Raw genomic sequence first — 27,924 nt, forward strand, 5'->3', positions numbered from 1 at the left:
GGCTAACTCTGGCTTCATTTCAGTTTAATTCAGATTTTTTTTTTAATAAAAACTTGGAACAAACCAGATGTGGGGGACTCCAGAATGAAAATGACATGTGATTTTGTCTTCAAGTCTAACACTCTATAAATTCTAATTTATCTGTAGGAACAGAACACAGAATTAACAGTTCACCCTAGTTATTATAGCTAATTTTTATTGAGTATTTTCTTCATGCCAGGTACTGTTTTTTTTTTAACTAATTGGCTGCTCTGGGCCTCAGTTGTGGCATGTGGGAGCTCCTCTCTAGTTGTGGCATGTTGGCTTCTCTTGTTGTGGAGCACAGGCTCTTGAGTAGTTGCAGGCTTTAGTAGTTGCGGCATGCAGGCTCAGAAGCCTTGATGTATGTGGAATCTCAGTTCCCCAGGAATTGAACCCGTGTCCCCTGCATTGGAAGGCACGTTCTTAACCACTGAATCACCAAGGAAGTCCCTGCCAAGTTTTGTTTGTAAGGGTCACAGGTATATTATCTCATATGTAGCACTTACAGGATTAAAAGCCTTCTTATGAGGTAGGTTCCGTAATTTCTGCTTTATAGGCGAGGAAACTGAAGTACAGAGTGCTTAAGTCTTTTATTCAACTTAGCTTTCACCAGTTTAGGAGAAAATTAGCTTTCAAGTTCAGAGCAGGGTTCATAGGTATTTGACCAACAACCTATGTGCTTTTTCTTAGGAGATTCCAAGAATGTGGTCTACTGGATTTAGAAACTTTGTAAATATCTGTTTTCTATTTGAATGGGGGAACTTTGGGGAGCTGAGGGCTTTACCGAAACTCTGCCTAGCCCTTTCACAGGTCAGATTAACACCAACTACCTTTTTGGAGAAATTCAATCTTTCTTCTTTCTGATAACTCTCATGGCCTCATTTGTGTTTGACATTTGATTGCTAAGATTTAAATCAACCAAAATTCAACTGCTTCCCAAAGGCAACCCTGTCACCTCCCCTCTTATAATTTTTTTACTGTCAACTGAGAAATTTCAGATAAAATATCTTGCAGAGAAAGACTTAACTCTATTCCAATTCACTTTTTTTTTTTTTTTTAAATCCCTTAAGGGCAAGAAGGGTAGTTTCTTGTCAGGTGAGAGCACATTGACAACTAATAAGAGCCTTTTGGTAGTGGCACCCGGCCTGTGTCATTTGACCCTTTGGATTTCACTGTGATGGGCTGAATGAGGCTGACTGCCTGTCAGGGAGGGGTGTCTTGGGTATCTCGTTGTAATTTTCATTCTTTCTCATCCAGAGTTAGGTGGCCTATTAATTGCCTTGACCAGGTCTCATTGACTTTGTGGGAGTAGTTGCTTAGAAAGGGAGTTTTGAGAACCATGGTGTGCTCAGGATCTCTCCCCTTCCTCAGAGGCCAGGTGGCCCTGCCAGCCCTTCTCCTCCAGCTCTTTGCCGGACCCACTCCTTCTCATCCTTCAGGGCCCAGCGCAAACATCACCCCTCAGAAGGCCCTTCCCTGACCCCTTCCTAAAGGTGGGCCCCCCAGCTCGCCCTGGCCCATCCCCCTTTGTTTTCTTCACAGCATGTTCATCTGTACTTTTCTTCTCATTTTCCCCTTTGTCTTTGCTGATGAACCCATAAGGGCAGGGAGCTTGTGTCTTTTTTATTGCTAACCTCAACCCTTAGAATAAGGATACTTGGTATGTAGTAGAAACAAACAAAAAAAAAAGTTTGTGACCTAATAAAATTATGAATTTAATTTTATCCATCATATCAGAGTCCCACAAACAGACTTTTAGTCTTTTCAAGAGGACTCTGGCAATTTGCATCTGTGACTTGCTGAGGAAAAGAGAGGGTCCCTAGTACAAGAAAGATACTGAGATTTTTTTTTCCATTGGACAAGATGGCAGAACATCACCCTGCATTTCACATTTCTTTTAGGTAAAATTTGTAATTAGTTAAATGCACAAATCTCAAGGGCACCCTTTAATGAGTTTTGACAAATGTATAAACCGGTGTCACTCAGATCCCTATCAAGATGTGGAACATGACTACCACTCAGAAAGTCTCCTCAGGTTCTTCCCTGTCCCTTGCCCAGAGGCAAACAGTGCTCTGATGTTTTTCATCATAGTTTAGTTTTGCCTATTTTAGAGCTTTCCATAATTGGAATCATATAGTATGTACTCATATAAGGCGTCATTCACTCAGCAAAATGTTTTTGAGACTCAGCATGCTGTTGCAAGTTGTCTATTTCTTTTCATCAACGGTGGGGTTCCGTATTGCATGGTTATCACAGTTCGCTTATCCATTCTCCTGGGGATGGATTCCCAGCTGTTTCCAGTGTTGGGCTGTTATGAATAAAGCTGCAGTGATTATTCTGAACAGGTCTTTTTATGGATATGTGCTTTTATTTCTCTTGGGTAAGTACACAGGAAAGGAAGGACTTGCTGGGTCAAAAAGTAAAGTTTGGTGTTTTAAGAAACTACCAGATCTTTTCCCCAAGTGGCCGAACTGTTTTGCATTCCCACCAATAATGTATGAGAATTCCAACATCCCCAACATTTGTGCTGTCAGTCTTCTAAAAATTTTGCCGCCCTGGTAGGTGTGCAGTGGTATCATCTCGTTATGGCTTTATTTTTATTTTTAAATGAGTGGGAACATTTTTTTGTTTTTGTTTTTTTTTAATTTATTTGGCTGCACTGGGTCTTAGTTGCAGCATGCAGGATCTAGTTCTTGAGCAGGGATCAAACACTGGCCCCTTGTAATTGGGAGCACGGAGTCTTAACCACTGGACCACCAGAGAAGTCCCCTCACTGTGGTTTTAAATTGCAGTTTTGCTGATATCAAATGACGTTGAATAATGTTGAAAAACTTTTCACATGGTTATTGGTACACTTGCTTATATTGCTATGTGAATTTTCTATTCAAGTGTTTTACCCATTAAAAAATTTTTTTTTGGTTTTATCTTTAAAAAAAATTTTTTTTTAATTAGTTGGAGGCTAATTACTTCACAACATTTCAGTGGGTTTTGTCATACATTGACATGAATCAGCCATAGAGTTACACGTATTTGTTTTTCTTTCATTATTGAATTGTCTGAGTTCTCTATATATTCTACACACAAGTCTTTTGTCAGATACACGTTTTGTGAGTGTTCTCTCAGTTTTCACACCACATTTTGAGAGTCTGCCATCATGTTCTGTATCTTCGCTTTTTTTTTCCTCTCTAGTTTTTGCTACTTGTCTGGGTCTGGTGTACATCTATTCCCGTCACCAGTATTTCTGGGGATATGCAGAAGCTGCTAAAAAAAGGTAAGGAGCACCCAAGAATTGTGTATTTAGACAGAAAGTGGCAGGATGGTCTATATTAACTTCCTGTCCCTGTAGTATAGCACTGATGGCTGTGATGACAAAAATGAGGTATGCTGCCTACTCACGGCCGGATCTCACCAAGGCCTACACACGTAGGTGTGAGGCAGAAAACTGAAGGCATAAAACTGTGCTCTCAGTGTGCACTCTGAGCACTGCACTTTAAATCCTTGCCAACATTTTGCACTATCTCCCAAAAGTCGCCAAGGAAATAATCCTGCCCAGCCTTGATAATCCTTTGAATGTTCAAAGGAGCTACGCATCTTCTTTAATTTATTTGATGAATCAAAATGTTCAAATGGCAACAGCATAGAAGTTCTGGGCAGTGTTCATAGGCGAGGTCTGCTCCGGGCTCCCCAGCTTCCTCCCTGTAACCCTGTTTATTCATCACCTTTGTCTCTCTCGTATCTGCCCACAGGATCACTGGCTTCCGGCTGAGTCTGGGGGTTTTGGCCTTGTTGACTGTCCTAGGTGCCGTGGGGATTTTGAACAGCTTTCTGGATGAATACCTGGACATCAATATTGCCAAGAAACTGAGGCACTTCTAACATTTCTCCTTCCTTTGTGCAAATGCTTATAGGAGATGTTTCCACTCTCAAGGTTAGATGGTGCCACTTGTTCCATTAAAAGAAATAAAATTCTCTCTCTTATTTGAAATGGCTTTATAGAAACATACCTTTTAGATTTCCTAAAATTTGCTCTGAGGGGAAATATCCTAACATCAGTGGATGTGTGCTGAGCCCTGGTTTTAGAAGCACATGCTGAAGTCATGGCTGCTCATGTGGGCAGAAAGCAACCTGACCTGTCTGTGTCTGGGGCTTTCCATGGACCACCACCATCATTTGCCTCTAAGACTGCTTCTCTCTTAGCAGTGATGGGGAGTTCCAGACAGGTGCTGAAAAGGCTCTGAGCCCACTTCATTGGTTGCAGGAATGCCACAGATGGTGGAGGAAGTCAGCAAACACATAAAGTAGCCAGAGAAGAGAGTCATGAACTAATAGCACAGAACACAGCTGGCTGTGAAAATGGACTTTACAAAGTTAAAAAGAAAAAAAAAATGTCATTTTCAAGAAACCATCCAGAGATGAGTGCCTGGGGAATACCTTGCCCCTGGACACGGAAGAGAGGTCATGGTCCCGGCCGGAGAACCTAGGCTGGGTCCCAGTGCACATCCCCTGTCCTGCGGGGCTGGGGGCCTGCTGCATGGGTCCACGAGCCTTGGACCCGGATGTGCAGTCACGGTCTGGCACAAGACTGATCACCTTCACTTTCCTCATCTGTAAAATGGGCATGAGTCTTCAGGAACCGTAGGGAAATAGAATTATGAGCATATATAACACTTTTTTAGTATCAGGAGGAAAACTGTCTGTAATTTTTCTAAAGAAAGTGACAGCCTGAATCTTCAAGCAGCTTTTTATTAGGACTTTTTTGGTATATGGGTACAAAGGCAGTTACAGAGACTACGAGTAATAGAGAAAAGTAAAGGCATTAGAACACTAGTGTTTCCAGAAGAGTGGGCAGAAGACATGACCACCTCTTGCGTCCCAGAGGACAGTGTGAGTAGCCCAGAGCATGTTGAGAACCATCAGCCTGGGATCACTAGCTCTCTGACTCTGGCTAAGGCAGCTCGCAGTGGAGGTCGTGTAGCCAAGACGTGAAGACCCCAGAGCCAGTCAACGCTAACCCTGTTCCACTACTCGCCGGCTATCCTACCGCAGCCCTGGGAGCTCTCTGCCTCAGTTTTTTCCCTCAGGTGAAATGGGGCTGATATCTTACAATGCCATGATTCTATGGTCTTTTTACTTTTTAGTATTCTGATCATTTATAGTGACTCGTATTGTGACATTTTAATTGTTTTGTGCATTGAAGACAATGAAGGAAGAGAGAGAGCAAATTTTTGACCTGAAAGCACAGTTTTTGCAGACTCATGTCCTTTGGAAGTGAGAAAAAACCCACAACTTTTCCACATCTTACTCTCCAGCGTTTGTAAACGCTTTGGATTTTGCATTTAAATTGGAACTGTTTAAATATGTAAACTGAAAACACACACACACACACACACACACACACAGAGTTTGGTTAAACCACACATGTAGAAAATGAAGGCCGGCCCACCAGTATATCAAACTTTGTATCTTTATAGTATCTGAACTATAGAACTTATTCCCTTTGTTCTAATTCTGTTGTCACCAAGGCAACCTCTTGATGATTTTAATTTGTATAAATTTGGCTGCAGGGAGTAAATGTGCTGGCCAGAGAGATGTGAGTTTCTGATATGTTTGACATACATATTTTTTTTGTGTATTAGTAAGTTGACTGATTTTATTTCCTTTTGTTTTTTGCTGTGTGGTGCATGTGGGATCTTAGTTCCCCAACCAGGGATCGAACCTGTGCCCTCTGCATTGGAAGAGCAGAATCTTAACCACTGGACTGCTAGGGAAGTCCCTGTTTTGTTTTGTTTTTTGATTTTATTTTTAGAAATCAGATTCCTTGCCTCAAAAAGTCAATGTTATAAACAAAGGGAGAAGAACTTTTCTCTATTAATAGAGCCTTCAAAAGGCCTAAAACCCAAATGGTGATGTGGGGTCCTTGATCAAAGCCTAGTTAGAAAAAAAAATAGCTATGGGAGACATTTGGGACGATTTGAATAAGGAATAAGAATTCAGTATTAGGGAATCGTGTCTTCAGTGCTATAATGTTGTTATGGCTAGGGAAGAAAATGCCCTAATTCTTTGGCATTGTATGATGGGAGGTTGTGGGGTGAAGTGACCAGTTATATATAGGTTCGTTTGAAATAGTTCCACAAAATACCTATGTGAAGCGTATATGACGAGGTGTATCAAATTGAGTTGCTAAGTGTATAGCTCTTCATTGCATTATTCTATTTTTTCTGCCTGTTGGAAAAGGTTCATAACAGAAAAGTTAAAAATTCTGAAGCAAAGTTAAAAGCTAAAGTCAGGTTCTTGGTAGCTCTGTAGATCTTTTTTTTAATGTTGAGTGCTATGTGCTTGACTTGGGATCAGTGTTAGGAACAGAGCCATAGTGTAAGTTGTAGTCGGCAGCTGTCCTGGATATGGCCCAAGTGTGTGAGTGCTGTGGGCTAAGTCAGTTCAGTCATGTCGGATTCTGTGGGACCCTGTGGACTGTAGCCTGCCAGGCTCCTCTGTCCGTGGGATTCTCCGGCAAATAATACCAGAGTGGGTTGCCATGCCCTCCTCCGGGATCTTCCCAACCCAGGGATCAAGCCCGTGTCTCTTATGTCTCCTGCATTGGCTGGTGGGTTCTTGACCATGAGTACCACCTGGGAAGCCCCAAGCGTGTGAATGATGCCCTAATTACCTCTGCTTGTTATGAAATGAGACATGTGTCTTGGTAACTTGTCCAGAGGACAGCAGCGTGAAATCTAATGTCCTCACAACTTACAAAGAAGTTAGATAAAGGACTATTTACACGAACAAGTAGCCCTGCTCTCTCCCACAGTATTTTTCCTCCCCTTCTTTTCTTTGCAGGATTGGTGGACGATGAGGTGTGGCTAAAATGTCATTATAAGGAAAAACATCAAGTCTTTGTTTTCTTTAACCCCATTTCTCTAGATATTAATAGACCCTTCCTTGAAAAGATGGATTAAAGGCAGAAATAGCTCCTCTAATGCTTCTGAATGTTCTTTAACTTTCAGCAGTAAAATACTTCCTCACGGGGGCAGATGCCCAGTGACTTCTTGGAAAAATGTTTATTCTCTCCCACCTTCTTCCCCTGTTACACACTTGCTGTACCGAGAATTTATAAAGGTCAACATGAGTACAAATAAGAAATCATTTTAAAGGAGAAAGGTATTCCATCCATCCAGGGCAGTAAGTAAAAACATGTGGTTTTAACTAACCCAGACAAGGAGTACTCAACCCTTCTCAGGCTTCATGATTTATCCTGCTGTCAGCCTTTCCATCCCCACCCTCAAATCAGTTGATTTTTGACCACAAGTCACTAAGTCTATATTACTGGGACAAGGCCCAGTGCCACACTGCTTTTTTCCCCATGCTCTTATTGGTCAGCTGGTCTGGAACCACAGCCCGCCGCGGGTAGGGTTCAGTCCCTGCCCATGGAAGGGACTCTTCTTCCATCGTCAAGCTCGTTCCTTCTCTTGGTTGTATGTATTAAAACTCACCTTTGGTTTGGATCTATTTTTGATGATGACCTTGTTCTGTTCTTGTGGCCTCTTCTGCTTCACCCAGACAGTTTTGACACGTGCTCTTTTACCATGCCTTTCAAAGTCTGATGGAAAGCCTTAGGTCAGGTCTTCTGGAAGTGGAGTGGATTCACAAGTGAGTGATTTGTTAACAAAGGGCTCCCAGGAAGGGGAAGCTGAGGGAGTTGGGGAGGGGGGAACAGGGCAGAAAAAGGCAGGAAGACTTCTGGCGAAGTCCCAACCTCGGCCAGCTCCTGCAGGGGAGCTCGGGACAGAAATTTTGCCTCAGGGTTTGTCCAGGCAAGTTAACTGGGCTTTCACGCTCCTGCACCAGCAGGCCATTGGCTCAGTGAGTCTGGAGGGATGTAAACGTCTAAGCACGTTCAACTCTGTGGACCTCAGCTGCTGACTGAGCCAGGCTCTGGCGGGAGACCGCCCTCCAAAGAGCCGCAGCTGGGAGGTAAGGCACCCGTGGTGTGTGTGTGTGTGTGTGTGTGTGTGTGTGTGTGTGTGTGTGTGTGTGTGTGTGTGTGTGTGTGTGTGTGTGTGTGTGTGTGTGTGTGTGTGTGTGTGTGTGTGTGTGTGTGTGTGTGTGTGTGTGTGTGTGTGTGTGTGTGCGCGCGTGTGTAACTAGTGCCCATTAAAGTGGGGCGAGGCCTACTGTTACTCTCCCACCTAATATATTCCTTGAGTTTTCTTCCTTCTCAAATGAAACGTGTACGACCCGTTTTCCAAGTTCCTTGAGTGAACCAGGTAGAAGCTGAACTGTCACGGCTCTGAATCCCGAATGGATCCAGTATACTCCTTTCATAGGTGACTCTCTTACTTTTGAAGAATTCCCCCGGAGAGCAAATTTGGAACGTTTTAACAGTGTGGTAGAATTAAAAAGGCTGGGGATGATTGATTGATCTCCACTGTTACTTAAATGTTTAAATAATGATGTCAAAACTTCGAGACAAGAACTGCAGTTAATCAATTAAAACCCAGGCATAAAATGTTTATCTGCTTAACTAAGGCTGGAGCGCCTGTGCCAGTCCTAAGAGATACTTTTTTTTTTTTTAAGTGATGTTTCTGTTTGTTTTCCTTTGGCCATGCTGTGAGGCTGTGGGATCTTAGTTCCCCAACCAGGGACTGAACCTGTGCCTCTTGGCAATCAAAGTGTGGAGTCCTAACCACTGGCCCGCCAGGTAATTCCCTAAAATAAACTAAACTTTGGATTGGTTCAGATAACGATCTTTTATTTTTTTTTTTCTTTAAAAGTGGTATGCCAACATCACTTCATTTCTACATTTCCAAGTTCTGTACATTTCTCAAAAGGAAAGAAGCAAAGCTCAATGTACAAAGTAAAACCAGAAAACTAGAAAAATCTGAATCAAATGGAGGAAGTTGCCATAGATCATACAGTACAAATTAGTAATTCGATATCATCTGAAGTGCAATACCACTGCTGGGATGATGAGTTAAGGAATGAAATAAAAATACTCTATTTTAAACAAACAGTATATATATATTTATATGTATATTTTTTTACAGATAGTAGACCCAGTGATATCTGTAGTATTGTAAAAACTTATTTACAAATAACTTTTTTTTAGACATTACATATACATCAGCACCGTAGTGAAAACAAAAAACAAAACGAAGCCACCTCATTAGAATCTACCTCTCTATGTAGTTGGTCCCAGAACTGAGCATTCGGAGGAAGCTTTTAAGGGAGAACAGAGGCCCCCCTCGCCCCCCTTCATCAGCCACCTCCAGTTCCTCATCATTGCTTATATATTTATTTCCTGTACCTTTCAGAAAAAGGTAACTATATATTTCTGTGTCTTCTCGTTTCTTCACTTTCTCTTGTTTGGTTTTGGTTTCCATCTGCTTCCATTCGAGAGCTCCCCTGGCGGCGGCCCTCCCCACGCAGGGAGTTCATGGCCAGCCCGCCACCACCTCTTCCCCCAGGGACCGCAGCCCCGACCTGGGTCCTCGGCCACGTGGCCCCCTCTGGTCTCCAGGCTGCCCCTTGCCGAGGAGAGCTGTGACCTTGGTACCTGGCGAGCAGGCCCCGGGCAGTGTTTGCCTGCCTGCTGCCTCTCTACATCCTCTGTCCCAGCGCTTCAGTTTTACCCGCTTCAGTCCCAGGACCTGCCCCCAGTGTGACTCCCCAGGCTGGGCAGGGGCTCTGGTGTGGCAAGTGACACGTGAGTGCAGAGAAGCAAGCCTGCCTTTTGGACATGGAGGGGAGGGATGGCAGGAGAAACGCTTACGCCACGCTCACTCACTCAGCACAAGAACTACGTCCCGTGGCCTCCGAAACAGGCCAGTGGGAGCGGAGGGGAGGGCAGATGAGACCAGCCCTCCAGCAGCAGAGGTTGTGGATCCCTTCCAACAGACTTCACTTGGGACAGATCTGCGTGAATTACACAAAGAACAACTGTACAGAACTTCAAGAGGGGATCGCTTTGCTCAAGGAAAGGAACCATACCTTCCCTCTTTTCACTATCAAAATGTGTGAAGTGGAGCAATGGGTTTTTCAGTTCCTCAGCTTTCAGGGCTTGAGATCTGTCTTTCTGATGAGCAGGGATGAAAGGTCAGGCTGCTTTAAGAGCATCACCCCTGGGATTTTCCCAAAGGGAACCAGAGCCGGTGATGTCCAGGCTGGTCCTCCCTAGTGTCCCAGAGACATCAGATGCAGCTCATGGAAACCCACCACCGAGCAGCAGAGCAACCCGCTCGGTTCCAGGCAGAGAAAGAAAAACTCCAGTGTGGCCTTTGCATTTCAGGCATTGTCTAAGTTCTTCTTGCTCTTATTTTCCCTCCGCCCAGGCTCCCTAAAGACAAAAGCTTCATTTCTTCTTGGATAGTCTGCAAGGACCAGCACAGGCAGGCTGGGGCGGAGGTGAAGAGGAATGAGGGCAGGGACCAGCTCGGGGGAAGGCGGCCGCACTGACAAGACACACAGCGTCCACCCTGGGCCTCCCCATCCTCGGCCTCCGGGAGTAGAAGGACCCGCTGGGATGTATCGGGTCGTACCGGGCCCCCAGTAAGCTCCAGCCCAACTCCCCGGAGTAATAGCCAGCACGGTCATCAGCAGAGGGCTGCCCGCCCAGGACTGCCAGGACCCTTCTCCAAGCTCTAAGATTCCTGCAGGTCATCATGAGCAGGATACAGGCTGTAGGGTCTCCTGTCTTCCTGTGACATCTCACTGTTCTTTGTACCTTCCCTCCAAGCCCTGTAGCATGTCTTGAAGGCTGATATCTCTCTGCAGCCAGAGTTCAGCGCGTATCTGACCTGTGCTCTTGGCCTGCGCCACCACCCAGGGGCTTCCGTGGGACTCTCGGCCCCAGGCTCTCTCCTCTCTGGGTCTCCAAAGCTGTAGACCCGGGCCAAGGCCAGGAGGCTCTGACGGCCACCTCACGTGGGGCAGCAGTCTGTCTTGGCTGCAGCGACTCTTGCTGGGCTGGGTGATCACAGGGAGTGCCAAGCTGAGGGCTCCGGAATCATCTTCCCTGCCCACTTCTGGTGTGTCCCCCTCTCTTGCAGCAGGGTCCGCAGGGCGTCTGTCTCCATTGCTGTGTGAAAATCAGGTGAAACGGGGCCCGGCGGGGCTGTGGATTGGCGGCCTGGATCTTCCACAGTCAGCTGGCTGCAGCTTTGCTCAGATCACGTGGGTCAAAAAAACAACACAAAAAAACAAGGATGCGGTGACATCCTGTTTCTTTTTCACGGTTGGAGCTTTAAACCACTGGAGTTGTGGTGGCCAGGGCCGCTCCTGACTAGGGGTTTCCAAACAATTCATCGAGCTCCTGCATCCACTCGTCCCCCGGTCCACCTTTGATGATGGAGTCCACAAGGTCGGCACCGTCCGAGAGGCCGGGGAAGGACGCCCCAGCCGTGTCGCCACTGTAATTGTACGACATGTCCTGAGGGGGGTTCCGCTCATAGGCTTGGCTCTGGCTGCTGGAGGCAAAGCTGGCGCTGGCCATCGGCTGCTGTGCTGGGGGCTGGCTGAAGGCTGGCATGCCGGGAACGCCCTGGTTCAGGCCTGACATGACCATGGGCCTGGCCTGGCCAGCGCCTTGCTGCCCCGGCAGTGGGGGCATCATCTGCCGACCCATGGCGGCTGGGTTGAGCGTTCTCACCCCGCCAGGGTTCGCATCCACCACCTGGCTCAGTCCCTGGGGGAAGTGCTGCTTGGTCAGCCGCGGCTGGCCGGCTTGCAGTGGGTAGCTGGCGCCATTGTTGAATGATGCTAACTCTCCACTAGTCCTCCCAGGCAGCCCCTGTAAGCCTCTCTGCTGCCAGCTCTGGCTCCCCTGCTGGACCGTTCCCATGATGCTCTGCAGCCTCGGCGGGCCCTGGGGCCTGGGCAAGGCCTGGCCGACCGGCCCCTTCATCTGCTGGCGCTGCTGGCTCATGGGCGAGTTCACCAGCATGCCCTGAGCAAAGCCACTCACCATCCCAACCGCTTGCCCCGGGGCGGGCTGCCGCGGCCCCTGGGCTTGGCTGTGTGTGATACTCACGCCGCTTTGGTTTGGGTGCTGCAACACTTGGGTCATGCCTGTGCTCATGCTGTACATTCCCGGCTGGCTGGTGGCTGGGTTGCTGTAAGGGGCCAGTCCCATCTCAGACTGGGCGGCCGCTGTGGCCACTGTCCCTGGGTTCTGGGAGGGTCCCATTCCCATCATGCCTGCGTTCTGGGCCATCAGCCGTGAAGTTCGCATGCTCTGGAGGGCGGCCTGGCTCCTCACAGCTGCTATATCCTGGGGAGACCCTGCAGAGAAAAGAGGACACACCTCTTCACTCATCTCCACAAGCGGTGCACAGTAACACGTAGCTGGACTTTTCTTTGGGAATGACAAAAATGCTTTGATTAATAGATGAAAGGATCTACTCTGATAATAAATCCTTTAAAGAAAGATGATTATTTTTCTTACTATAACATACACTGATTTTGAAAATTTTGGAAAATAGGGAAAGCACAGAAATGAAAATGAAAGTCACCCAAATTCCCACCATCCAGAGATGACTACTGCTAACTTACCTTAACATGTAAAAATACACATGAAAATTGGGATCACACAGTAGTTGACTTTTCTATTTGATATACACTGATATTATTTTTGCTCCTATTACAGAAACAATTGTTTCTTTCTCTCATAGCTCAATCGGTAGAGAACTTGCCTGCAATGTAGGAGACCTGGGTTCCATTCGTGGGTTGGGAAGATCCCCTGGAGAAGGAAATGGCAACCCACTCCAGTATTCTTGCCTGGAGAATCCCATGGACAGAGGAGCCTGGTGGGCTACAGTCCATGAGGTTGAAAGAGTCGGACATGACTTAACAACTAAACCACCACTTCTTTATATGATCCTCAACCAATAAGATAGCATTTTTTGGAGGTGAGAGGAAATTCACCTCCCAAGCTAAATTAGGAAGAAATGGTGGCTCACTTTGCACATCCTATTTGTGATGTGGAATATGGCTCAGTAGAGAATACTATCAATAAAGACCATTAGACTAATTTCCCTGAAGATTTGAGCAGGATTTGAGAGGTTAAAGGCCCCTGCTTCGGCTAAGAAGCTATTTTGACAGATGGGACATTGTTTGGATCCCCTCTGTAGATTTCCACATGCTCCAGATTCTCTGAATCATAACATGTCAGTGCGAACTGGCCAGCTTCCTGAATTAGAGAAAGAAGTCATCCTCCTACTTGTTACCTGGCAATGAACTTGATGCACTGATGCAAAGGCCACACCTTCAAATCAGCAATGACCACTAAGGCAGTTTCAATGATGCCGCTTAGAACCTGACCAGAATACCAACGCCCAGTCATTCAACTCTATATGACGTTGGAGTGAGCCCTTCTTTACACGTTTCCAGGAAATTTCTAAACCAGCCAAGAGAATACAAATGTCACCTCTAGAAGCCCAGCCAACGTTCAAAGGCTAGGAAGTGCACAAAAATAGATTTTTCTGTCTCTCTGCTAAGGATGAAGTCTATGAAAAAAAGAAAAATAGTTTTTTTCCTGGACACTTAAAAAAGGTGCAAGATGGGAGCCAATCAATATTATAAGCAAATATGGTCGTTCCTGGGAGTGGGATGAGAAATCAGATGAGAATAGTGTGTAACCTTGTTAATCCTGGCACCGTGGCAGATAAGAGAAGTGTGTTTCTTGTCTTTCTGATGGGGTTATTGATTTCTGGGCAGCAACCATGTCTCCATATTTTCTTTCAAGAAAGAAAATTATGGGAAATTTGGTTATGACTTAAGTTTTTGTGGCTTGAGGTCAGCATCAGGCTGCACTGAAAAATGAAACGGTTACTGTGAAGAAACCAGAAAGATCTGCGGGAGATCCCTAGAAGCATTTCAATCTTTTATTTTGAGCTTAGTGATAGCTAAAGTGGATTTAGATATAATAAAGATATTAAAAAGTTCCTAATTAAACACTGGATGGTAGCATATATTGCAGCTTGTGATCTTGTTATGAAGTCTTGTGACCTTAATGACTAAATTTGTATCAACTGCACAGCCAGGCTGATCAACTGGGGTGAAATGGGTGAGTGGGTTGCTTATAAAAAATTTAAGGGAAAAATATTGCTGACTCAGATTGATTGAACAGACCCAAATTACATAAACAGGCTGCTGGAAACAGATGAAAGGACTTTAGTATTCTGGATATTTTGTTGTATCTTTAGAATTAATATATTGAAGGATTAGGTTTTGTCTGGAATAATTTTGTGAATAAGATTACTGCATGTGTTAAACAACATACTTTCTTCAAATTTTTGTCTAAAATAGGTGTTACTACGAGACATTATAGTCAAATTAATTTTCTTGTCTATCGGTTAACATCACAGTGTCAAAGAAAAATTTCCATATTCAAAAAGAGACAGTAACATGCAATTTTTTCCCTAAAAGGATCTATGTTCTATTTTCACTCACAGGAAGTTTATAGTTATAAAAAATAAGCACTTCTCCGTAGGCATGTAACACTGCCCAGAGGGACAGAACTCAATAAGCGAAAGATCATCTTTAAAACCTTTGAAAAGCATAGTGGTGGGCAGACCTGTAGGTCTCAGACAAGTTAATTTGAACAGAACCTCTGTCCAACGACAAAATTTCTTATCTATCAATTTGCTATTTTCTCAGGTACATAACATTATGCTATCTAGGATGTTGGTTAAATATGTGAAAATACTGAAAAGAGTAAAAAAAAAAAATTGTATCAATCAGCTCAGGAACCCTCAAATATAACTGGTTGTTCAGCTTAAGTGTATGAAATTTTTAGGTGGACTGCCTGTAATTTGGGGCTTTAGAAAAGTTCAGAGTAGAACTTTTAAATTGGAGCCAAGCCATCTAGAATAACTCATAGAGGAGTTACTAAATTTTGGTGGGTCTTTTTATTCTAAAAAATAATGAGTTATGAATCTAGAAAACTCAAAGGACATGGTACCAGGTTTATCAGATTTAATGGTTTCAATTAGTTCATAATATAAAGCACCAGTTCCCAAAGTGTGGCCCCTGGGCCAGAAGCAGCAGCAGCAGCATCTCTGGGGAAATTGTTACAGATGCAAATACAGATGCAAATACAGATGCGGCTCCAGATCTCCTGAATCAGAGACTCTGGGAGTGAGAGGGGGCCATTTATGTTTTGAACCAGTTCCGCTGGTGACCTGATGCAGGCTCAAGTCTGAGAACTACAGGTATAAAAGGAGGGCTCGGTGTCTGCAACAAAAACCATGCCTGGAACAGTAACTCTTCCGCACCCATGGCCAAGTGAGAAATAGAATTCTTCAAAGAATACTGGCACTAATTTACTACACAGAACTTTTATGGACAGCCCAATTCCTTTTGTCCTTCCCTGTGTGGGGCCCAGAAGGATCTGAAGTGATGTAACTGTCCCACAGATTTAAGGGTGGTAGTTGCTCAAGCCCCAGGGGGTCCACAGGCTATCCTCAGGAAGATCTGGCTGTGAACACCAGCGGCTTTCAGACTCTGAACCACAACTCACAGTACTCACACCCGTGGGCTCAGGACAGAAACAAAAGCTGCCCTCATTATGATACACTCCGATCATTTTTTTCCTATTATTTCATTTTAAAAATGCTGGTTGTGGCCCACTAAATTATCTTCAATGGGCTTTCCTGTTGGCTCAGATGGTAAAGAATCCACCTGCAATGCAGGAGACCTGGGTTTGATCCCTGGGTTGGTAAGATCCCCTGGAGGAGCGCATGACAACCAACTCCAGTATTCTTGCCTGGAGAATCCCCATGGACAGAGGAGCCTGGGTGGGCTACAGTCCACAGGGTCACAAAGAGTTGGACACAAACTATTTGGGTGTTGCAACCCGAAGAATGAAAAATGCTACCCCAGATCATAAATTTTTCACCCGCAGTCTATGGAAAAGGGTAGCTCTTGTAAAATGATCCATAAAGTTTTTATTTATTTACTATATATGCATACTTCTGTGCAAGGGACTTCCTGGCTTCTGGCAGATTGTCAAACTGAGAGGTAACATTTGAGAAGTGAGGATGCATTGATCTAGGTCCTCCAAGAGGATAGAGGACAGGAATTAGGATTTCTGCTGCTTCATGACTCCTATGCCCCCCTGAAAACTCCTGTGGATGAGACTGGGGAGGGTCCTCAGATTCATCCTCCACCATCATATAAGACACAGAGGGGGGTTCCCTCTGTTGGAGATAAAACGGGTTGATATTTGAGGCGACCAATCTGTGGTGCTGGAGAACATGCTTAAGAGTCCCTTGGACAGCAAAGAGATCAAATCAGTCCATCCTAAAGGAAATCAACCCTGGATATTCATTGGAAGGACTGATGCTGAAGCTGAAGCTCCAATACTTTGGCCACCTGTTTCAAAGAGCTGACAACTCATTAGAAAAGATCCTGATGCTGGGAAAGATTGAAGGCAGGAGGAGAAGGAGGTAACAAAGGATGAGAAGATTACATAGCATCACTGACTCTATGGATATGAGTTTGATCAAACTCCTGTAGATGGTGAAGGACCGGGAAGCCTGGCGTGCTGCAATTCATGGGGTCGCAGAGAGTCGGACAGGACTTAGCGACTGAATAACAGCAATCTACAGAGGAACGGCAACCCCGGACAGTGCCGCCATCCCTCCTGGGGCCATGCTTCAGGATTTGTGCAAAGGGCAGCAGGATCAAGACCGTCCAGTCAAGCTCAAGTCCCTGTTTGTCTTCTATGTTCAGAGATTAGTGGTTGCTCAAGGCTAGATTCCTCCACTGCAGTTGCTGGAAGTTAGGACTTTGGTCAGCAGACCTGCTAGGATTAGTAAGAAAAACGTGACATAGGATTTTCCCCACTGTGGTCAGTGAGATGTGATCTAGATACCAACGAGGCTGATACTGGGTCAACAGGCATCTGGATGTCTTTGGAAAGTCAAAGTGTTTGTCTCTCAGTTGTGTCCAACACTTTGTGACCCCATGGTCTGTAACCCTCCAGGCTCCTCTGTCCATGGGATTCTCCAGGCAAGAATACTGGAGTGGGCTGCCATTTCATACTCCAGGGGATCTTCCCAACCCAGGAATTGAACCTGGATCTCTTGCACTACAGGCAGATTCTTTACCATCTGAGCCACCAGGGAAGCCCTGGTTGTTAAAATATTGAAATACTTCTGTACTTTGATAAAGAATAGCTGCTCTGGTCCTAGCCCCAAAGTCACCATGACCCCACCCTGGGACCACCAGGATGTCTCTGGGGCCCAGTGGCTGAAAGGTTAATGCCTGGTATTCTGACGGATTGGTACATCAGGTCTTAACTATTTTCACTATTACTTGGACACCAAACACAGCTCCCAAGGCACTGTTACCGGGTGACATTCACTTGAACTTCCCCGCTGGAAGGAATACAATGGCAGAGGCGAGCGCCGGCCTCACCTTGAAACTGGGCGACCTGCTGCACCGGGTACGGATTCCGCTGCTGCTGCTGCAGGTGTTGCCGGGGTAAGTGCGGCTGCTGCAGCTGCTGCAACGACAAGGACAAGCAGGGCCAGGAGGTGAGACGGGAGCGACCGTGCACTTAAATACCCCAGCCATCCTGAGGAAGGCGGCTTTTACAAACTAAACTTTGTATTGAAGAATAGCGCACATATAGGTAAGCACCCAGGCATGCAGCACCCATATACAGTGTGAGGGATCTTCCCAAATGGACACACTTTTGGGAACCAGCCTCTGGCTCAAGACGCAAATGTTGCCAGGAGCCCCTCCTGTCCCTTCCCCATCACTACCCTCCCCCTGACCCCTGGGGAGCACCCCCAACCCAACTCTATATTAGTTACGTCAGCTTCTGTACTTCATAGAAGTGGGTTTAGACATGGTATTTAAGTCTGGCTTTTGTGTCTGTCTTTTTGCATTCGTTGCATTTTCGAGCTTCATCCAGGTTGATGCCTGCAGTGTGGATGGTTCGTCCTCACTGTTGAGTAGTATTCCCCCCAAAAGAACATACCTCCGTGGCTTTATCTGTGCTGCAAGGGATGGCTATTTAGGGTGTTTCCGATTTTTGGTTGTCAGAGCCACCTCTTCCACCTTGGCGAACCTCTGTGGCATGTCTGCCATGTGGTCTTGCTGGCTTAACAGGGATGTGTAGTCACCGAGGCAGTTTTTAAACAAAATAATTTTACTCATTTTTGGTGGTGCTTGGTTGCTGTTGCTGCATTGGCTTTTCTCTAGTTTCGGTGAGCGGGCTCCTCGTGGCAGCGGTTTCTCTTGTTGCAGAGTGTGGGCTCTCGGGCAAGAGGGCTTCAGCAGCCGCAGCACACGGGCACGTGAGTTGCGGTTCCTGGGCTCTAGGCACAGGTCCAATGGTCGTAACGCATGGGCTTAGTTGCTCCATGGCTTGTGGGTCTTCCCAGGCCAGGGATCAAACCCATGTCTCCTGCATTGGCAGGCAGACTCTTTACCCCTGAGCCACCAGGAAGCCCAGGGAGGCAGTTCTGACTTTGCTTTTTCAGTATCAGCTGCATGCCTTTCTCAGTATCGTGGGGACCGAACTCAGACAGACAAGCACCTAATTTTTAATGACCTAAAATAGATGCTTCGGGTATAGGAAGATGGAATTCTCAGGGACTATTTTAAAAAAGCCTCATTTTAGTCCCAGGGTGTCACACTGCCTGCAAAATACATCTCCACGAGTCAAAAAAACAGCATCTATTGCCTTGAGGGAACCGCGTGGGATTCCACATACACCAGGAACCATGAGGCCTGTGTTTTAGTTTTTCTTCTTCCAGTCTCTGGGCTTCTGCACTGCCGGTCCTGTTACCAATATACTGGGGAGGCTACTATGTATCATTATCATGCTGAATGTGAAAAGGGAGAGAAAATAAGAATGAGGTGGAAAGAGCAAAGAAAGGGATTTTCATTCTGGGTCTAATGTCAAGTAGCTGAGTGACCTTCGGGGTGTCATTTAGCCTCCTCTGCAGCTGTGGAATATTCATTAAGCACCTTTCATCTGCAAGGGCTAGAAAAACAAATAACCAGGGTTCTGCTCTTCAGAGTGTTCATTATAAAAATAACACACATTGACCACTTCTTAACACATGTGTTTATTTCTATTTTTTTTCTCTTGTTTTTGTTCCTGGGCAGCTCTATAATTTTCTTTTTCTTTCTTTCTTTTTTTTTTTTCTTTTTTCTCTTTTTGTTGACAAGGCCAGCCAGCACTCTGGCAACTGAAGAAAAGAATGGCCTCTGTTCACCCTATCCTGTAGGGCCTACCATGGTGTTTTGCTGTTGAAATGAATTAATTGTGTAGACACAGCATAGACAAGAAACCACGCTAATCTTTTAGGCAGCAATCTAAGAACATTATTGAAAGTAAGCTGAGCATTTAAAAGCTTCTCTGAAGCCAAACTTCTCATATTATCTAAGAATTTTAGTGTCCCACCTACAAATGGGTATAAACCCTGGAGGAGTCTGGGGTGGTGGGCTGTGGGTCAGGAATCAGGGGGTCCAAGGTGCCAGTCTAGCCTCTGGCTCTTGCTAGCTCTGTGATCTCTAAAAAAAAAAATCATGTCAGCTCCCCTGCCTCAGTTTTCCTCATGTGTAAAATAAAGAGACTTCATGATTAACATTTCTTTCAGATCTAAAATTCCAGGATCCACTGAACCTTAGTGAACGGATGGCAGCTGACACGCTCTGCGTGCTGAGAAAAATGCATTAAATGTGAATTCACACCTGGTTTCTACTTGGTCTGTTCTGATTTCTAAGTTCACTGAGAACCATTTGAATGTTCCCAAAGATATGCCAGATCCCCAATCTTTCTGTTTTCCCTCCCATGTCCTTTCAGGGAAACCCATGTGTTCCCAGTACGCTGTTGGAAAATTGAAAACGTTAGGATACTTTCTCTGCTGCTGCAGGGACCGAGAAAATCAGCTTGGCGTTGATATGGCCACATTCATCCTGAAGAGTGTAGACCCCCAGGGAGCTGCGTCGATAAGCACTGTCCCCAGGGGCAGGTGGCATGCTCCATCCCTCTGCCCCAGTTCTGGCCGGTCCCACCGGACGGCTGGCACCTGTGGCTGCAGCTGACATCACACTCTGTGACACCAGGGTCATGTGACAGAGCCCCACCTTGTGCTGTTTCCTAAGGATTTTACACACGTGCCTCATGAGAACATCAGGAAGAAGGCTGGGAAATAGGAAATCTATTCGGCAGATGAGAGAGGTGAAGCGGTTTTTTTTCCAGAATCATACCACAAGCAAAAGATGTGGCCCAGAGTAAACTGGTCTTTTCTTGGTACACACAGTCATTAAGGAATTACACGCTCTCTTCTTTTTTTTCCTTGCTGTTTCCCATTCCCCAGCTTTTCTGAGGAGCCCTGTGTCTGTCTTCTGCGTCCTGGGTTCTGAAGGGTCCTGCACTGTCTGGCCCCGTGGCCTGTGGGCACCATCCTTGGCGGTTCTCCTTCCTTCCACCTCCTTCCTCATCCCTGGGCTTGGCTGGTCTCACTGAGCAGGGACACCCCTGGACTGGCACAGCCAAATCTGGCCTGGTTACCCCGACTCCCCTTTGTGCCATGGTCATAGCACACCCATCCAAGACAAACACTTAAAGGACCAGGCACATCGGACACTTCCTAGGCTTGGCTAGGGGAGGATTTGCAAAGCCCAGCTCCCCCGCGTTCCCCTCGGGAGCCCCATTTATCACTGTCGGAGAGACATGAGTGCGGTTCCTTGTCACACACCTTACGCAGGGTGAGAGGGACAGAGGTTTGTTTGTACAAGAGCTGCCAGGCGGCTGACTGACCTTGGTAAAAAGGGAGATAATTACACAGCTGTTCAAGAACAAAAGCGAAAAAGGGAAGCTAAGTGAACTGTGCAATTTTTCTGTTTTCGGGGGGATGACTGGTGTTACTTTGAACGCTGCTCTTGGTCGCTAAGGACCTCAACGTGCCTCTGGTCCTACACAACATCTTGTGTAGAAAGGGTGGGGTGGAGGATGCTTGATAAATGTCCAAAATTCAGATCCTATTAGGAACATTCTAGAAGGGTAACTGTGGACCTTGAGCCTTAGACGGCTCCTATAAGAGAAGGGCAAGATGCACGGGTCAGACCCCCCACTGGAGCCATCTAGGGACGGACTAGATGGAACACCTCAGGCCTCTCTCAGGATAACACGAAATAAGGCAAGGGCCTCTTAAAAAACAAGACACTGATGCTCAGAGGAGCAGCCCACAGCAAGGCTTCCTTTCAAAGCCGGAGGAATTATGTGTCAACGGTGGTCAAACACGCCTCAGGTAAAGCTTTCTCTGTGTTAGGCCTTTAACTCAAAGATTTCCTGAGCTGTTTTCAAAGCTGCTGGGAATTTTTCTCAAGTTTGCACCCTTTCTGTGACCCGGAGTTCAGGTTTCCAAGTAGTTCTGTGGGCCCTATTATTCTGCAATTGTTCCCGTTCCATTGTTCATGACCAACGCTGTGAGAATTCTTCTCAATCCCCCCTTCTGACTTTTTCCTCCAAGAAACAAAGTTCTCTGAATTACTTTCTTTTTTCTTCCCGCTGGGAATATCAGAATTTATGAAGAATGTAAGCCAGCTCCCTTCTACCCCCGCCACCCCCATGCTGATTCCACAGACCCCCGGTACCAGAAACCAGAAGCAAAAAGCCAGACTTGAAGACAGGTCTCTGGCAAGGGGGTCTTCAAATGCATGGCTGAAGCCTGTCTTTTCAGAACAAACCAATTCATTCTAAGAAAAAGCCTAACTAATGGAAAGGTCTAAATTCTGCAGGCTCTTCTGTAGTCTCGGGAAGTGCTGGCCAGTGACTTTCTGGATGAAGGACGAGACCTGAGACTCGCTCACAGACACCCAGCCCTGCAGAAATGTTTGTGAATCCCATGAAGCCCACCATGGGCGTGAGTTACCTGCTCTGTGAGAATCTGCTGTTGCTGTTGCTGCTGCTGCTGCTGCCTCTGTTCCCGCAGGAACTGTTGTTTCTGCTGCTCCATCAGCTGGGCCCGCTGGTCAATGAGCATCTGCTTCATGAGGACTGTCTGGGGCTGGCTGCCCAGGAAGCCTGGCCCCGCGGGTCCTGCTCCGGAGACCATGCCCCCTGAGCCCGGGGGCACGGAGGACTGCATGGGGCCCGTGGTCCGGGGAAGCCCCACTGGGTGCTGCTCCTGGGAGAACAGGAAGAGAAGGGAAGAGAAGAGAGGAAAGAAGTGAATGTGGTGACTTCATATCTGAACGAAAGCACAGGGGGATGGGGCATGCGGTATTCCCTCCCTACGGGATCCCCAGTGGCACACATCACATTTCCATAAAGAGAACACAGCGGTCCTCCAAGCTCTTAACACAGTGGGGCTGCAGGCGCTACAGGGGGCTGGTGATGGCTCCGCGGAATCTGAGGCCAGGTCCAGTCTGTTTCTGATGTCGTTGTTTAGTCACTAAGTCGTGTCGGTTGTTGTGACCCCAGGGACTGTAGTCACCCAGGCTCTCTGTCCATGGGATTTCTCCAGGCAAGAATACTGGAGTGGGTTGCCATTTCCTACTCCAGGGGATCTTCCCAACTGGGGAATGGGACCCATGTTTCTTAAATCTGCTGCATTGCAGGCGGATTCTTTACCACTGGGCCACCTGGGAAGCCCCTGTTTCTGATAGGATTGGCTAAAGAATAAGAATTGCATTTTCAGCTAACCATCGGTGTTCCTCCGAAGGAAAGGGAATAAGCCCTCAGGTGGGGCTCATTTTCAGTCTGATATGAGGCAGCCTGACCGCCTCTTCCTCCTCACTGCCTGCCTGGCCAAAATGGGCTACTTACATAGTAGGAGAGACATTTATAGAATGCTGCTGGAATTGATTAATCAGCAGAACTGCTATTTGATGAAATTCTAATTAATTGTGACATTTGAAAGCTCTGACATACGCAAAAAAAAAAAAAAAAAAAAAAAAAAAAAATCCTGCTAGTGAGAATTGTTGATGGCAAGAACTAGGAATGTGTTACACTGACCAATGGCACCCCACTCCAGCGCTCTTGCCTGGAAAATCCCATGGACGGAGGAGCCTGGTAGGCTACAGTCTGTGGGGTCGCAAAGAGTCAGACACGACTGAGTGACTTCACTTCACACTGACCAAAGATATGGAATCTCCTAACATCTTTAAAAACAGAATTGAGTCTCAGGTGTCTGAGATAATGTAAATGCTGGGGGTTGAACTGGGTCTCTAGATTCAATAATTATGTCAGTCCGTCAAAGGATGTCAACTTTTAAGGACCAGTCCTTAAGGAACAGGAGATAGGAAACTCCTCATACAGAGCCCAGGCGACTCCTCCAAGACTGTGCTCAGAGGTGAAGCAACAACCCAACCGTGTAGACCTCTGGGAACAAACAACTGATGGGAAAAGTAGGTGCGTGGCCATAAGACGTAGTTTCCTGATGCTTCCTTTCCTGTTCATTCTACCAAGCACACCTCGCAATGGCAAAGTATTATCTGATCATTCCACAGAAAGATTCCCTTTAATTCACTCAAGTTTCAAGTAATTAATCTGAACAAAGAGAAGCTGCTGTCTGAGAAGGATACAAATTACATGAATACATGTATAAGGACATACACAGTCATTTTGTGAGGGACAGTTATGAGACTTAGATCATGAGAGACAAATGAGAATAAATCTACATCAAAATTTTTTAGGCAGTTAGACTGGATTTTTAAGAAAGACTTCCTCATTGTAAAATCTAGATACTCAGTTTTTCATACTGGTTATTAGTCCCAGTTATACGTGGTGAAGGAAATTAAGGTTATAAAGATGTAGACACAAAAGTGTCTTAAATGAATGTTTAGTAGTTATCAAATTTTATATATTACTTCTATTTGCCATGGTATTTCCATCAGTATTAATGCATTCCTTCCTTAATGCATTCAACAAGCCTGCTTGGTGAACAACATGAATTTTATCTGCCTCTTTTGAGCCATCCTAAATTAAAAACATGCAGTCAAACTGGATTTTAATAGTTGTCCTCTTTCCACTTTTCTTCCTCTTCAGTGTCAATACACTCAACCCTGAGGGGAGTTTCCTCTCAAAACACAGAATGGTGTTGGATCTTCTTCCCTCCCTCCCGTACCCAAACAAAACAAAACAAGAAACAAAAAACCAAACAAAACCCCACCACTCCTCTCATCCAGGTAACAACAGCTCAAGAAGGTTGGATTAGTAGTGCTAAACTAACTAACAATAGAGTTGCCATATGATCAAGCCATCCCACTCCTGGACAGATAAAACTGTAATTTGGAAAGATCCATGCCACCCTGTGATCACAGCAGCGCTATTCACAATAGCCAAGATGTGGAAACAACCTAAATCTAAACAACTTAAATCCACAGATGCATGCATAAAGATGTGGTACACATCTATGCAATAGAATACTGCTCAGTGACAAAAAGGACTGAAATATTGCCCCTGCGGCAGCATGGATGGGCCTAGCGATTATCATACTAAGTAAGTCAGGCAGAGAGAGACAAGTACCATGTGTTATCACTTATATGTAGAATCTAAAATATGACATAGATAAATATATTCATGAAACAAAAACAGATTTATAGATACAGAGAACAGGCTTTTGGTTGCCAAGGGGAGAGTGGCTGAGGAGGGAGGGACTGGGCGTTTGGGATCAGCAGATGAAAACTATTATATATAGGATGGATAAACATATATATGGATAAAGTCCTACTGTGTAGCACAGGGAACTATATATAATACCCTGTGACAGACCATAATGGAAAAGAATGTGAAAAGAATGTGTGTATATATATATGCAAAAGTCACTTTACTGTACAGCAGAAATGAAACACAACAATGTAAATCAACTATACTTATATAAAATTTTAAAAAATAGTTTTAAGAAAGCTCTGGTTAGTGTGGTGGCTCAGGCCACACAGTTAGTAAACGGAAGAATCAGCATTCACAGAACTGAAACATTGATTCTGAGACTAAATTCAGTATTCTTTCCATGAGCACGGGTTTCTTCTAGACTATGGGTTCATAGTGCCAAGAGTGAACCTAAGAACTGCTTGTAAACTAAATATACAGTATCTGTCCCACAAATACACTGTGTTCTAGTTTTCAAATGTAAGTGTGATGTTGCTGAAGTTAAAACTTATTGTCCTTGTGTATTTTCTCTGTACATAGACAATGAAAAGGTAGAGAGTTATGAAATATTTATGTTAATAAAAATACCACATATTCAATAATGCCTGGAACTTTATGCTACCAGAAAGTTTACTTTAAGACTAATCCCTGCAGAGGTCAAGATATTTTACTCTTTTCTTTTCCCCCTAAACTTGCTGCCTGTGTTCCAAACCCTTTCTTCCAGTGGGATAAAGCTGTTTCTTGCCACCTTTGGAGACAAATGGCCAACTGACTTAACACTTTAACAAAGGAATTCACACAACAGACAGTTAACCAATCAGCGAAAATACAGATACACAGCTTTTTTTTTTTCTGTGTATTTCAGCATATTTGAAACCTCCAGTTTTGATAAGGAGGAGACAGTGGGAAAAGAAAATGAGACCCAAGGGGAGATCAAGTTTTCTTCAGCTTGGTTTTATGAGAGGTCTGGCCTCTTATGGTGTGGGCTGGCCCCGTTTATCTTTGTGCACTCTGAGATATTCTTGTCCTATGAGATCAGCCTGCAAGTACCTGGTGAGGTTGCCCAGAAGTGGTAAGTAGTGATAAGTTGCTTTCCCAGCCTTCTCCCCACCCAGAAAGAGAGAGGCAAATAAGGTGAGGATGTAGATTCATCTCAGCACTTCCCGTCCCTGTCTTCCTGGACCAAAAGTAACTATAGGTATCACTCACTTTTCAAAAGCTCACTTTACGCCACTTAGCTTTTACAGAAGACCTACACTGGTACCTGGTTTTGCTAACCAGGAGATATCTGAAGAAGATTTTAGAGTTTATAGAAAAAGGTGAAAATCTAAAACATCATCAGAGTTTGTTTTGCGGGGAGTGATTATAGAGACAGCAGGCACCCCCAGCTGTGAGAGGGGCACGCCAAGGCCCTCCCCCAGGAACTACACGCAGCATCTCAGCGGCGAGTCGCCACAGCTTTGAACTCTGTGAGCATCTGTGTTTTATCTCTATTTATTCTGCACACTCTTGGCAAGATGCGTCCTAAGGTGTTTGCTTACTCACTGCAGGCCATTTCGGCTTAGGAAAGATTTCATAGCAATGGTCTACTTTCAGATGGGGCTGGGGGTGGTGCTATACTTCAAAAGCACAGTGGGAAAAACCCTTCCCAAAGGGAAAGTTTGGTTATTACCTCCCAGGATTATGTATTTCCCCGAATGATTCCCTCTCAAAGATTTTGCCTTCAGGTTTCTCACTGAAGACCTGAAGACCGATCTCCCTGCAGTGACTCGAATGGAACCCGGAGAGGCAGGAGGGCTACGCGCATTTTTAAAAGGCTCCCTTCCATAGGAAACGTCTGTGAGCCTAGGTGGACACACCTCTCCCAACCAGTTCTGCTGCATTCAACAGAGTGATGCTAGGGCCCCAGCCTTAGGTGTGTATGCCAAGCGGGAAGCCACGCCAAGCGACTCCCTTACAAATTGAGCTGGCTGAGGCCATTAGCTGTTTCACTTGACATGGTGGCTTTTAACCTCCAGCCTAAGAGTTCTTAATGAGCAAGAGTCTGTCGAATTTCAGGATTTCAAGCCACAGCTCTTGTTTCTAAAGAGGACACACACTGTGTGTGCAATTAGAGAAAGCCAGGCTGAGCTTTCGTCACCAGAAATGTAATGCCTTGAAGCCAAATGATGCAGTATTTTTAGTTTTAATTACTAGCTTGTTCTCCACTCCATCCCCTGCCCAACGATCTCCCTTGCCTTCCACCCAGAATCTTAATTCCATCTCTTCCTCTCAGAAATCCAATTGACTACATAGATCTTCATTACTTCCCAAAGCTCTCACTCCTCAGTAAAATACAGGAGGTGGGGGGGGGGGGCATCAAAACCAATGAATATATTTTACGTATCTTCTCCTCCAGGGAAAAAAATCTTAACAATTTTCTATGGGCTGGAGAGAGAGGTAGGAGGTATAAAAAACATCCTACCTCCCCCCTAAGAGGCCGTTTTCTACTTCAAAAAACAGCTGTGGTAAAAATATCTCTTAAGAGCAGCCAGCTGTTTATTTATAAATCTATGCACAGGGAAGCTTCATGTCTCTTACGTGTTTTCAAGAAATGCATCGTGTTCGGGTGAGAAGGGCTGGGGCTGCTGGCGGTGAACCAAAGGCTGCCGGCTCCTTGGAGGGGAGGCTGCGGGTGGTGATGGAGACTGGGGTGGGGGGCGCTCAGTGGAGAACTGTCTGGAGGATGCGGAGGGCTTCAGCCTTTTTTCAGGTGTTCCGGGGGGTGGGGTGGGGGTGGGGAACAAGGAACAGCTGCTGTTCTGCCTCTGCCCCAGCAGATGGTGGTGTCAGCCCGGCCCTCGCGGCCAGCCCGCCCGCTCCGCCCGCGCGGCGTGTCCCCCCGCCCCCAGCCTGCAGATGGCTTAATCATGACTCGCCTTTCTCCCCCACCGGTCCCCCCGCCCGGCGCGTCTGGGCTAACGCTGCGAGCGTGGAGCCAGGCAGTCAAGTGTTACTGCGTACAGCAGGTAGCCTGGCAACTGAGAGCATAATACCGAGCAGATGGTGTTCGCACGGCGTGATGGACATCACACACGACAGCCCGAGACAATCCAGGAATTCCCTGGTGACTCGAGGCCTCTTTACACAAAACGAGTTCTCTCTCCATTGCCGTGGATCTCTGGGGTTATCTCCCCCCTCTATCCGACTGACACTGAACTGGTTTCTTATTACCGACTCTGCTTCCAGCCCGAGGGGAGGGCGATTTCAGTGGGGGGTGGGGGAGGAAGGAAGCGGAAGGGCCGGGAGCT

General features: G+C 45.9%; 2 protein-coding genes across 2 annotated transcripts in view; one reads left to right on the forward strand and one right to left on the reverse strand.

Moving 5' to 3' along the window:
* MGST2 (microsomal glutathione S-transferase 2) overlaps positions 1-3,992 on the forward strand; it is a 28,840-nt gene extending 24,848 nt beyond the window's left edge. Inside the window, exons 4-5 of the mRNA XM_065904193.1 lie at positions 3,211-3,292; positions 3,768-3,992. Coding sequence (XP_065760265.1) covers positions 3,211-3,292; positions 3,768-3,897 — 212 coding nt within the window. The 3' untranslated portion in view covers positions 3,898-3,992. The remainder of the gene's footprint in view (positions 1-3,210; positions 3,293-3,767) is intronic.
* A 4,543-nt stretch (positions 3,993-8,535) lies between these two features.
* Positions 8,536-27,924, reverse strand: part of MAML3 (mastermind like transcriptional coactivator 3) — a 445,480-nt gene continuing 426,091 nt past the window's right edge. Inside the window, exons 3-5 of the mRNA XM_065904192.1 lie at positions 21,915-22,169; positions 17,437-17,524; positions 8,536-12,297 (exon numbers count right to left, since the gene is read on the reverse strand). Of these exons, the coding sequence (XP_065760264.1) occupies positions 11,300-12,297; positions 17,437-17,524; positions 21,915-22,169 (1,341 nt within the window). The 3' untranslated portion in view covers positions 8,536-11,299. The remainder of the gene's footprint in view (positions 12,298-17,436; positions 17,525-21,914; positions 22,170-27,924) is intronic.

This window comes from Muntiacus reevesi, chromosome 13 (assembly GCF_963930625.1).
Source record: "Muntiacus reevesi chromosome 13, mMunRee1.1, whole genome shotgun sequence".
Taxonomy (NCBI): Eukaryota; Metazoa; Chordata; class Mammalia; order Artiodactyla; family Cervidae; genus Muntiacus; species Muntiacus reevesi.